Source organism: Trichoderma reesei, assembly GCF_000167675.1.
Source record: "Trichoderma reesei QM6a unplaced genomic scaffold TRIREscaffold_1, whole genome shotgun sequence".
In the NCBI taxonomy this organism is placed as follows: domain Eukaryota; kingdom Fungi; phylum Ascomycota; class Sordariomycetes; order Hypocreales; family Hypocreaceae; genus Trichoderma; species Trichoderma reesei.
Window position 1 is genome coordinate 3,694,506 of NW_006711148.1, and position 12,471 is coordinate 3,706,976.

At 46.1% G+C, this 12,471-nt stretch overlaps 3 protein-coding genes across 3 annotated transcripts; all 3 read left to right on the plus strand.

Annotated features, from left to right (window-relative positions):
* Positions 1-603: 603 nt before the first annotated feature.
* TRIREDRAFT_103395 (uncharacterized protein) lies at positions 604-4,251 on the plus strand (the record flags this gene model as incomplete). The annotated part of the gene is made up of 7 exons (XM_006961436.1): positions 604-1,070; positions 1,130-2,649; positions 2,720-2,899; positions 2,995-3,054; positions 3,114-3,256; positions 3,315-3,372; positions 3,449-4,251. The coding sequence occupies 7 exons, from the start codon at positions 604-606 to the stop codon at positions 4,249-4,251; spliced, it is 3,231 nt and encodes a 1,076-aa protein (XP_006961498.1).
* A 4,082-nt stretch (positions 4,252-8,333) lies between these two features.
* Positions 8,334-9,684, plus strand: TRIREDRAFT_119981 (uncharacterized protein; the record flags this gene model as incomplete). The annotated part of the gene is made up of 4 exons (XM_006961437.1): positions 8,334-8,686; positions 8,860-8,950; positions 9,019-9,563; positions 9,619-9,684. Exons 1-4 carry the CDS (start codon positions 8,618-8,620, stop codon positions 9,682-9,684), a joined length of 771 nt encoding a protein of 256 aa, XP_006961499.1. The 5' UTR covers positions 8,334-8,617.
* A 975-nt stretch (positions 9,685-10,659) lies between these two features.
* Positions 10,660-12,390, plus strand: pgk1 (phosphoglycerate kinase). Its single transcript, XM_006960947.1, has 3 exons — positions 10,660-10,777; positions 10,996-11,416; positions 11,493-12,390. Exons 1-3 carry the CDS (start codon positions 10,712-10,714, stop codon positions 12,257-12,259), a joined length of 1,254 nt encoding a protein of 417 aa, XP_006961009.1. The 5' UTR covers positions 10,660-10,711; the 3' UTR covers positions 12,260-12,390.
* The last annotated feature ends 81 nt before the right edge of the window (positions 12,391-12,471 follow it).

Consider the following 12,471-nt stretch of genomic DNA (forward strand, 5'->3'; position numbering starts at 1 on the left):
CAACGTCTCTCTCCCCCCCCTCCCCCCAAATCCGACGAAGGCTGCCTTCGGTGAGAATTAGGAGACATTCCATTGGATGCAAAAGAGACACGTTGCTCATGCAAGAATCCAGAAAAAGCCACAAATGTATTGCGAAATTGACAAGCGGCAGAATTTGGTTGGATAACTTCAATGTTAGGCAAGGAAAATCAATATACACTGCTTCATGTGTTACCAACATTCATTAAAGGCTAGCAGTTTGTAACCCAGAAGAGTCTATCTGCGGCGGGGTTTGCATGAATGGCGGTTACAAGCAACATGTTCTCCCCAAGGCAACCAGGTGCCTTGCTCAACGATTCCATAGAACCTGTAGTTGTTCAGTTGCCTCGTATGTAGTACTTGCCTGGGTCTGGTGTGAGAAGAGAGTAACCCCTGAATATGGAAGATGAAACTTCAGTAGGAAGTAGCATACTGGGCACATGTAGGTTGGTAGGTATATAAGTTGAGTCCAACGATCTTTCCCTGGCAAGTAACAGTACTCGTACACCACAGCATTGTCTAAACGGAATCCTGTTTCTATTCATTCTACTCTTCCTCTATCTAACGCCAGGCATGGATAACACAATGGCAACTGCTGCAGTGAATATTGCCAGTGTCGCTACGGAAAGGCTTGTTTCATCTGAGAGCTCCAAGAATGCGGTTCGCCCTTCGCAGGGTACTGCCGCTCCTTCGAATGGTATCAACGGCGCATCGGACGATCAAGCAAACGGGGTCAAAGGAGTCGATTTGATCCCTGATACGCTGGTCCCAACCTCATTGCCATTGTCCGAATCAACTGCCGACATCGCCGAAAAGCCTGCAGAGCCCCAGGACAACATCGATCGTGAACCAAAGGAGAATGACAAGACTATCCTTGATTATTTTGATGCCTACCGTGATGACTTGCCTCATGGCGTGTCTGTGAGTATCATAGAGGCATTCTACAAGTTGGTCTTGTCAGAAGAGGCCCGGATGCCCCTGCATCGGAGGATCAGGAATTTCAAGAATCTATCTTTCGTTTTCCATGCATATCTTCGACTTATGGAAGATCGGTGAGCACCTGGCTATTGAATCCCTGCGGTACTCATCTAGACTAACCGACTTTATCTAGGATCTCGGCTCTTGAGGGCCGCAAGGGCTTGAACGAACCTGAAGAAGAAGAAGAAGAGAAGCAAGTCCTTGTACCTAAGGCCATCACCTCGTTACGAAGAGTCAAGTGGTCCGAGTTCAAGAGAAAGCACGAGGAAAAGAGAAACATCAACGATGAGCATGCCATAGACGTCCTAGTCGGCGATCCCGTCATCCCCCACGATGTATGGAGAAATGCGCAACTTCGAAAGAATCCACTCTGTTCTATCGAGAGGCGTCGTCAATCCACGACCTTCCAACTCTTTGATGGCATTCAGGATATGCCCGAATTTGCCGGCCCAACGGATACGAAGGCACCTGGTATCAAGACGCATGAATTTTTCGGTCATGTTTCTCCCCCTATACCTCACCGTATCCGCATCAACGGAGAACCGCTCAAACAGCTTCTTGAGAAATCCCTCGATGTGGATTTCATTTCCTATGGTTGTCCGGTTGTTCTGCTGAGGCCCTTCAAGTTACTTGTGCACTATGACGACCGCATCAGGCATATCCATCGACAGCTTGAACGCAAGTTCTGTGATGGGAAAGACGGCGAAGAGAAATTACTTTCAAGAGATGAAGAAAACACGGATTTTCTAGATCAGTACGGCACTGAGCAGGCGTATAAAGAACTGGGCTGCCTGATTGAGTTCATGGACCACGACTTGAAGTCTCTGACACAATTGAGGGACGTTACTAGGAACAAAGTCAGCTTCCCAGACCTTTGGCACATATTTTTTCCAGGACGTGAAGTGGTTACTTCACAAGAGCCGATGAATGCGTACAGAGTCTTTCACGTCACCGGCGGTCGACCATATCTCTCACCTCCCGAAGATGATAAGGATGGTAAGGTTGCCGACTACACCACGGCATACCGGGTGCCTGACAAAGAGAGCGACTTGGTGGTGACTTGTTACCAAGTAGACTTTGACGGTCAAAGATTCGGTCCCGTCTCTCATTCATTCAGGATTCAAAAATTCGACGATCTTCGAGACATAACAACCCTCACCATCTATCCTCTGGACTTTGCCAAGAGACAGGAAAAAGTTCAGAAGAAGCTCAAGCTCAACGGCCAATTATTTTGCAGAGTATGTCAAGGCAGCCATGTACAATACCGCGGCATGAACCTGCACGAGGCCGAGGAGATTGACAGCGAGGTGGTTGTGGACTTTCAGGCGGCTTTATGGGATCCCCAGAACAAGGACCAGAACAGCGGATGGGACCACTCCGTTGAATTTGGTATCAAACCAACAAGCAGCAATCAGGCTGAAGTCGTCATGATCTCGTATGCCGGCTGTCGAAGTAAGCACTGCTGCGACAACGAAGTCATCTTTGATGATTCGATCATCGACCTCCGACGTATGGAAGACTTTCTCGCGGAGAAGGCCTGGCTCACTACAGATCCTCGCTATCTTCATGGAAATCCTGATAGCATACCTAAAGCAGACCTGTTTCTATTTCCGCACAGGCTCTTCGCCTTTGTGCTTAAGGACCGTAAATGGGGTGAGTTTCCTTCTCTTGCTCATGCCCCTTGTTTGTTATGATTGTGAACAGCGACTAACGAAACATTTAGCCGTTATCGACATTAACAACGTGAAGGATGTGCCCGATCCAGAACAGGATGCGTGGAATTCCCTTGTACTTCCGGAGGGTCACAAGCATATGGTGCATTCCGTTGTCCAAGCACATTTTCGTGACAAGAAAAACGTGCGTTCCGAGGATGAGATCCAAACAGACCTCATTCGCGGCAAAGGTGAGTGAAAAAAATCGGTTCCAAAATTGCAGTGACGAACTTCCCAAGTCGATGTAAAAAATCTTGATACTGATGGGATTTTGTTTGGAATGTAGGCAAGGGTCTCGTTATCCTCCTCCACGGCGCACCTGGAACCGGAAAGACATCAACCGCAGGTATGTTCGTCTTTGAGCATGTTCATGTGACTGATATCCAGCTAACAATGTGAACCCAGAATGCGTTGCTGAAATATGCAAGCGGCCTCTATATCCAATCACCTGCGGAGATCTTGGCACTACGGCAGTGGAAGTTGAGGGTCGACTAAAGCGTATCTTTATCCAAGCTCAGAAATGGAAATGCGTCCTTCTTCTTGATGAGGTGAGAATCAATGCTGTCACATTCTCATCATACTGTCACTGAAACAATCTATCTATAGGCCGATGTCTTCCTTAGTGAGAGAGGCAACGATGTAAAGCACAACAGCCTTGTATCAGGTAATGTCAGCCCTGGAGCGAACATTCCCATTGAAGAACAATCTTGTATGGTTTCCTTTACTGACTGTATATGTAGTATTTCTACGGATATTAGAATACTATCAAGGCATTCTTTTCCTCACAACCAATCGCGTTGGAAAGATGGACGAGGCTTTTCGATCTCGCGTCCATGTCAGCCTATATTACCCCCCCTTGAACGAACAATCGACGCTTGATATCTTCGAAACGAATCTACAGCGCATCAAGACACGCAAGGGGGAATTACTGAAGATCAAAGAGGAGGATATCAGGAAGTTTGCGAAAGCTCACTACAGAGACCTGGAGCCACACATCAGGTGGAATGGCAGACAGATCCGCAACGCATTCCACATTGCTGTCGCTCTGGCCGAGAATGAGGTGACAGGCATGGCGAGCAATGGGGAACGTAAGAAGACCCCTACTCTGCGGAAAAAGCACTTTCGCTTAGTGGAGGATGCATCAACGAAATTTGATGAGTACCTTACGGACGTGATTGGAGTGGAACTCTCTGAGAGAGCTCGTACCAAAGGCTATCGACGAGATACTTGGGAAGAAGAGAGCTATAGTCGCGCACGTGGTGGAAGCCACAGGGGTCAGAACAAAAGGGCAAAGAGGAAGAGTGTTGAAGAGTCGGAGGACTCCACGTCTGATGATTCTGATAGTTTGGAAGATGAGGAGCATAGGAAAGCGAGTGATGCGAACGAGACGGACAGTTCAAGTGAGACCGGAGATGAATCGAGGGCCTCGGAAGATGAGAAGAGGAAGTCTCGCAGAGAGCAAGGAAGTACTGAGAAGAAACGATCGAGTGGAAGGGTTAGAGATTCAGGAGCCAAGGAACGATCAAAGAAGTCGGCTCGATAGGTGTGTGTGATGTACTGAAGAAGTACACGTTTGAGGTTACCTTAAGGTAGGTGAGAAAAGAAGTAGCCAGTTGTTTGATAGGCTCACTCTTCCCTTATATTTCTCAATGTACTCGGACTACAAGCAGACACAGTCTCATTCTTTGTTACCCTGTGAACTCAGAAAAAATCCAGATGGATTACATCTGGAAGCTGATTGTTGGAATAGAGGGGAAGTTTTGAGTGACGAGTGGAAATAGAGCCTGGAGGAATAGGAGAATAAGACCGGCTCAAGGTGTTTCCCATGTTCAACACCATGGCCACCTCACCTAATGCAAGAATAAAACCATGTGGTCCTCATATGGATTTTGAGCATACTTGTCTGGACTTCACCTGCTGAGACTCATCGCAAGTGTTCTCAATGTATATATATCCATGATATTTCAGACGTCTATGGAGGAGTAACAAGTACTCAATGGCTCGTATTGTCAGCGTGTCGATCTGCAGATCAGCGTCGCAGGCGCGCGGCCATTTTCATGGTTTCAGACAATCAATGCGGTGAAGGGGGCATTGGCAGTGATTGAGGGAGCCTATGCATGGATGCAGATGCTCAATCGCTGAACGCGGACGGACTACTAAAGCTGGAAATATGTTTAGACTCTAAGGCGGTAAAAGAAGAGTAGTGCTAGGCAGGCGGTATCACTTTACTTAGGGGGCAGTATTCCAGCCTGACTAGGCTAAATTAAGCAGTAGTTTATGCATGCTAGCAGGCCACACTAAAATACAGTATATAGTTATAGCAGCTAAAACAGTATATAAAAAGATATATTATAATAAGATATCTATATTATAATAATTATAAAAAAATATATAATAAAGCTATTATAAAGCTGCCTATAAGCCTAACTATATAGCTAGAATAACCTCTTCTATATCCTTATTAATAATAGCGCTGCTTTCTTAAGCCCTGCTGCCTTAGCTCTAGCTGCAGCTGTGGCTGCTGCCTTATCCTTATCCTCTTCCTCTTTTACATCCTCTTTAAGATCCTCTAGGCGTTAAATTAGCTGCTATTTATAATCTTTTTATAAACGGCTAGGATAACGCCCTTAAGCTTAAGGCCTGTAATAATTTAATCTTAGCTGCAGAAAGCGTATACTTTATACTTGCAGTCAGTTACCAGCCGCTAGGCTAGATTAAGCTTAATAGAGTTAACTGCGGCTGTATTAATAGCACTGCAGTGCTTAGCTGCACTATAAAACTAGGTCCTAATATAGGTTATAAATTGCAATTAACAGGTGCCTAGCTGTTTTAAGGAAGCTATAGCCTTCTTTATAAATTTATAATAATATTAAGATTATAAATTTATAAAAGCGGCTTATTTAAATCCTAGCACTAAGACTCCTGGTTAGTAGAGATTATATAAAAGTTAATAAGGAAATGTACTAAGGGTTTATCTAGCTACTATTAAGGATAGATTAACTCCTTTATTAAAGGCATGCCTTTATTTAGCTAGCATAAAATCTTATAAATATAAGGGAGGGCATACTGCTGTATAAAAGTGTAACTTTTAGGCATATAAGGTAGAAGGGCTCTTTCTTCTTTAGCTATAGCAGCAGCTATATATTACTAATAGTATAAGAGATTAATTATAGCATATTTAATTTCTATAGGCAGCCTACTAAGCTATGCCTAGCTAATAAAGCTATTCTGCAGCTTTATCTCTTACTTTATAGCAGTCTAAATATAATTACACTCCTTCTTTTTTATTATTTATAAAATAGCTTTATAAAGATAAAAACAGTTACTAGTCCTAGTTAAAAAGAATAACTTTAAATCCTTATAGGCAGTCTTTATAAGACTATTTATCCTCTACCTATAATTTTAATATTATTTAATGCAGTAATAAAGGAATTAATTAGTATAAGGGAGATATTTATTAATAAGATAGTTAATAATTACGCCCTGCTGCTTATTAAAAATATTAACTAATGCCTTTTAGGCTTTCTTAAAGTTATGCTCTTCCTTTATAAATATAACTTAGCTTTAAGCTATTTTAACGCCTTCCTTACTATATTTAAACAGTTGCTAGGCCTTGCTAGCTAGGGCCTTACTAGCTAGGGCCTTATTATTATTATTATCTTTTTATTATAAGTTAATTTTAGTATAGATATTAGTATTAATATAAAAGAGGTATAGCTGCTGCTATATAATTAGGAAAATATACTTTAGCGCGTTTTTTAATGCCTTCTCTTTATTAGTGATTATAACTTAAGGCGCTAGAATTCTAAGTTACTGCTAGAAGTTATTAAAATAGCTATATAGCTAGTTATAGCCCTCCTGCTTCTTAATATTAGTTAGGCTAAAGGTAAAGTTTATTACAGACTTCTAGTTAAATATACTAGTTACTTAAAAAAGGTATATCTTATAGCAGTTAGTCTTATATATATTATTAAGACTAATAACTTTAGGAAACTGTTTTTATATAGCCTTATACTAAGGGTATATTTAGAAGACTGCCTTAACCTTCTAGGGATTATAATTATTATAGCAGATAAAGTAGTAAAGGCCTTTAGTTTATAAGAGCTTAATTTATTATTAGGTTAGTATTAAACTATCTAGTCTAGCCTATTAAATGCATTATTAATTATTATAAATATCTTTCTAGTAAAAGTATAAAGGACCTTAAGCTGCTAACTGCGCTTTTATAATATTGCCTATCTCCTAAGCGCTAAGGGACTTATGCAGTAATATTATATTCTTAATCTTATACTGCTGCTTTATTTAGCAGTAATAGATATTATAGGCAGAGGGATGCTATATTCCCTAATAATTATAGCAGCCCTTAAATATATAATAAGTCCACTTTTAATCTAACTTCTTTATAGCTAATGCTATAATCTTAAACTAATAATTAAGCTTTATAGTTACTATCTTCTTAAGCCTAGTGCTATAAGGCAGCTGTAAAGCTCCTTAATTATAGATAATTATATAGTATATAAGAATAACCTTACTATTAATATTAGCTTTATTACTAGGCGACTTCTTAATAATAGCAGTGCTGTTATTATAATAGAATATCTGCAAAGAGTTAAAGAGTTTATTAAATAAGTTAAAAAGCTATAATAGCGGCGGCAGCAGGATCTCTTAGCTAGAATCTTCCTTTATAGCTTTCTTTATAACTTCCTTTATAGCTTCCTTTATAGCTTCCTCTATAGTGTTATCTTTATTTTTATCTTTATCTCTATCTGCAGCATTATCTTTAATCTTTATAGCGTTTTAGCAATCTTTTCTAAGGCTGGCAGTGTTATTTAAAGCTTTAAGGAGAGAGAGATTATTATTATTATTACTGTTAAAGGGGCTAAAGCTGCTATTATTACTAAGGCTAAATTTATTATTATAAGCGTTAATCTAGATATTAAGGGCTGCAGTATAGATAAGGTTATTATTAATATTTTAAAAGTTATCTCTAGGACCTTTAAACTAAGAAAAGTTATTGCCTAAATCCTAAAGGAAGTTAGCAGTATAGGAGAAGTCGCTTTTTATTACAGTAGCCTTATTATAATAGCCTTATTATAATAGCTTTAAATTTAGTTAGCTAAGGTAGGAGATGTTATATACTAATTTTATAAATGCTAGCGCTATACACTGTATTTTAGTGGGGCGGGCTGGGCGCTGCTAAACCTTTCTTAAGCGGGCTAAGCGCGGCTGGAATACCGCCCCCCAAGCAAAGTGATACCGCCCGCCTAGCACTACTCTAAAAGAAAGGGAGGAGGAATGAGGCTGTCCAGAGGAGGGGGGATGGACGTCTGTTAGAGCTAGTTCCGAGTTGTTGGTACGAGGGTTCAGGTGGTGCGTGGCAGCTTGCGGCTCGTACAGAGTACATGCACCCGTCGAAAAACAAAACGGATTACGACAGCAAGCCCATGACGGACGTGGACGTGGGGAAGAGGAAGAGGCACGAGACACCCGTTTTGGCTGCCTCGCCCTCCATCCTCTGAATTCTCCCTTTTTCCATCTCTCCTACTACTTACTCTACCTACCTACTCTACCTACTACTCACTGAACTGTCGCTTCAAGAGGCCCATTTCTCCCCCGGGAATCGCAGTCCCCCATCCTGACAGCTGCATACTACTACGAGTACAGCGCCGTCTTTGACTGAATCGCAAAACCCCCCCCTGTATCAGCCCGCTATTGACAGGCGCACAGCACCGCTCGGAGCATTTCTGTTGGTGCGAAGCAGGACCTTGGCCGCGCCGGTGTCGTCATCGTGTCAACTCCAGATCCACTTGGCAGCGAGTGAGACTTGCTCTGGCTACGATAAACGCTCTGCTCATCAAAAACCTGATCGCCTTTCAAATACTCCTTGCTTCTCTCCTTTTTCTGCCATCATGACCTGGGAGCTCAACCGACGACGGTTCATCCGCGCCGTCAACAGCAAGTACATCTATGGCCGTTTGGTACGTGCCCCGACGACTCATGCCTTTACCCACTCCTGTCCTTCGTTCCTGTGGCTACCCGCTCGATTCACTTCTCCAGATTCGCCTCTCGCAGTTGCTTTTTTTTTTCTTCGTCCATCATCTGAACTTCTCCCGTGATTCCATCCTTGACTGACTCGTCCACTCTCCAACAGCCTCTCCTTCACACAATCGTCCTTCTCATCGAAATGGCGCTCCTTGCCCGGCTGACGGCGCGGTTCAATGCGCACTACAACGAACGACCTCGTACGTGCCCACGATTCAATAACCGCCTAATCGAATTTATCAACAGCTGACCAGCTCTCGCTTCACAGTCATGACCATGATGGTCACAAACTCCATCCTCGGTGGCATCGCTGATACCGTGGCGCAAACCATCACCGCCGTACGAGAGCGAGCCGTTAGAAAGCCCGGCGGCGTCACCAAGGACGATAGCTTCGCCATTGAGATCCACGAACTTGACGAAAAGAATCCGTTCCTCGACCGCGACCTCATTCCCGACTCCAAGAGCCTGCCCCCGCCCTTCGACTTTGAGCGACTCACGAGGTTCATGGCGTACGGTTTCTGCATGGCCCCAGTGCAGTTTCGATGGTTCAAGCTTCTCGAGAGGATGTTTCCCATCACCAAAGGGAGCGCGTTTGTGCCTGCCATGAAGCGGGTTGCCTGCGATCAGCTCATCTTTGCGCCCTTTGGTGTGGGCGTCTTCTTCACGGCCATGACCATTGCCGAGGGAGGCGGCCGCCGTGCGGTTGCCCACAAGCTGCGAGACATGTACATTCCCACGCTCAAGGCCAACTACGTCGTATGGCCCGCGGTGCAGGTCATCAACTTTCGCTTGATGCCGGTGCAATTCCAGCTGGTGAGTAACCTGCCTGGACCCATCTGATGAATCAACTGCTAATGCGACATGTTAGCCGTTCGTTTCGACTGTCGGTATTGCGTGGACAGCCTACCTCTCCCTCACCAACGCATCCGATTGAAGCGAGACGACAAAAAAAAAAAAAAAAGGTTGAGCTAACACGCCACGCGTTCTGCGGCATCTAGTTGATGCCAAGATGATGGAGGATATACGCGATGATTAAAAGAGTCGGAATCCGACACCTAGAATCCTAGGGCGGGTCTGGCTTTAGTATATGGCGAGAGGCGAGAAAAGAGGTTTCAAGATCAAGGTCGCATGTCATACATGTATTTAGGAAGGGATCTTTGCTGCGCGGGTCTGCGCTCAAAGTACCGGCGTTTGGAGTTTCAACCAAGTCTTTCGTTTATGCACTGCCGCGTTGCTGTCGATGTTGGACCTGAAGGGCTGGGGAGTTGATTTGCTCAAACCGTGTATAGCAGACAAAGACAACCTGGCATTCGCGACGATACATGTATAGGTACGCTTTACGTCTTTCAACCCGACGTCCTCGTTGTTCTGGTCGTGAAGTACATGAATATGGTAGACGCAACCCCTCTGCGTCTGACGTAACCAAGCACATAAACTGCTACGTAAATCGATTGACCTCGATGAAGTGATATTATGGCCTGATGTCAATGCAGGCTGCAGGACATCAATCAGAACTGCGTATGAAGGCGACAGATGGCGACACCCTCGGCATGATTTTGACCGTCGAATGAAGCTCACGTCACTCTGGCGTGGTCGAGCTGGAACAGATGGATGGACGGAATGAACCTTGAAGGTTACATATCAACGGCTGCTTGAGCTGTTCAGGTCGGGTTCCAACTGTTACAGAGGCTCCATATCCCCCACCACAGCTGCCAGCGACTGAAACCCCCCCTGTAACGAAGGCAATCGATTGCTGTAATCTATCCGGATTGCTCACGACCCCACCTCGCCCCTCCAAGCTTGCCTATCGTTGCAGCTTGATTGTGCGTGCTTTTTCTTTCCCAGAGCATCTCGGCTTGATTTTCTCTCTCTCTCTTTCGTCTCCTCCATATAACTTCTTCATCACGATTTCCCTAACAGCGCGACTCTTTTCTCGCTATCCACGCCGATTTCCTGCCAAAATGTCTCTGTCTAACAAGCTGTCCATCACCGATGTCGACCTCAAGGGCAAGAGGGTCCTGATTCGGGTGAGTCCGGCTTTGCCCCGCCGTTGCAGCTGCATGGAGGGGTTCCAAGAGAAGCATTGGAGAGAATGATGGGGAGATGGCAGAGCTTCGAAGCTCTTGCACGGGCCTCGAGCTCAGCTGGAGAGGGCCATTGAAGACGAATGGAGCACTGTAGAAGATGCGCAACACCTTTGATACTATGCACAGCTCGCTAACAGCTGTGTTCCACGCCTCTTTAGGTCGACTTCAACGTCCCCCTCGACGAGAACAAGAAAATCACAAACAACCAGCGCATCGTCGGCGCCATCCCGACCATCAAGCACGCCCTCGACAATGGCGCCAAGGCCGTCGTCCTCATGTCCCACCTCGGCCGCCCCAACGGCGCCGTCAACCCCAAGTACTCCCTCAAGCCCGTCGTCCCCGAGCTCGAGCGCCTGCTGGGCAAGCCCGTCACCTTTGCCCCCGACTGCGTCGGCCCCGAGGTCGAGTCCATTGTCAACGGCGCCGACAACGGTGCCGTCATCCTGCTGGAGAACCTCCGCTTCCACATTGAGGAGGAGGGCAGCGCCAAGGACAAGGACGGCAACAAGACCAAGGCTGACAAGGCCAAGGTTGAGGAGTTCCGCAAGGGCCTGACTGCTCTGGGCGACATCTACATCAGTAAGTACAAGTGCACCTCTTCCATGTCTATATCTGGCTCCTCGGCAGACGACTAATCGTGTGTGTGGAAAAATAGACGATGCTTTCGGCACTGCCCACCGTGCTCACTCTTCCATGGTCGGCGTTGACCTGCCCCAAAAGGCCGCTGGCTTCCTCATGAAGAAGGAGCTCGACTACTTCGCCAAGGCCCTCGAGTCTCCTCAGCGCCCCTTCCTCGCCATCCTCGGCGGCGCCAAGGTCTCTGACAAGATCCAGCTCATCGACAACCTGCTCGACAAGGTCGACACCCTCATTGTCTGCGGCGGCATGGCCTTCACCTTCAAGAAGGTCCTCAACAACATCCCCATCGGCACCTCCCTCTTCGACGAGGCCGGCGCCAAGACGGTGCCCCAGCTGGTCGAGAAGGCCAAGGCCAAGAACGTCAAGCTGGTCCTGCCCGTCGACTACATCACCGCCGACAAGTTCGACAAGGACGCCAACACCGGCACCGCCACCGACGAGAGCGGCATCCCCGACGGCTGGATGGGCCTCGACTGCGGCGAGAAGTCGATTGAGCTGTACAAGGAGGCCATTGCCGACGCCAAGACCATCCTCTGGAACGGCCCCGCCGGCGTCTTTGAGTTTGACAAGTTCGCCAACGGCACCAAGGCCACGCTCGACGCCGTCGTCGAGGGCTGCAAGAACGGCAAGATTGTCATTATCGGCGGTGGTGACACGGCCACCGTTGCCGCCAAGTACGGCGTCGAGGACAAGCTGAGCCACGTCTCCACCGGCGGTGGTGCCAGCTTGGAGCTGCTGGAGGGCAAGGAGCTGCCTGGTGTTGTTGCTCTGTCTAGTAAGTAAATCTACACTCGGGCAGTCGACACGAAAGAGCGAAAAATGATGACGGGAGAGATGGCGAAAAGGTCGGCTCGGATCATCCCGTCTATGATGACACAAAACATACTACATACAAAATACCTAGTGTTATCACCAAATGAACAATGTTAATGGCACAATTATCTCCACCTACCTATATATCGTGTATACCGCGTCTTGGCGTGAAAGCAACAATT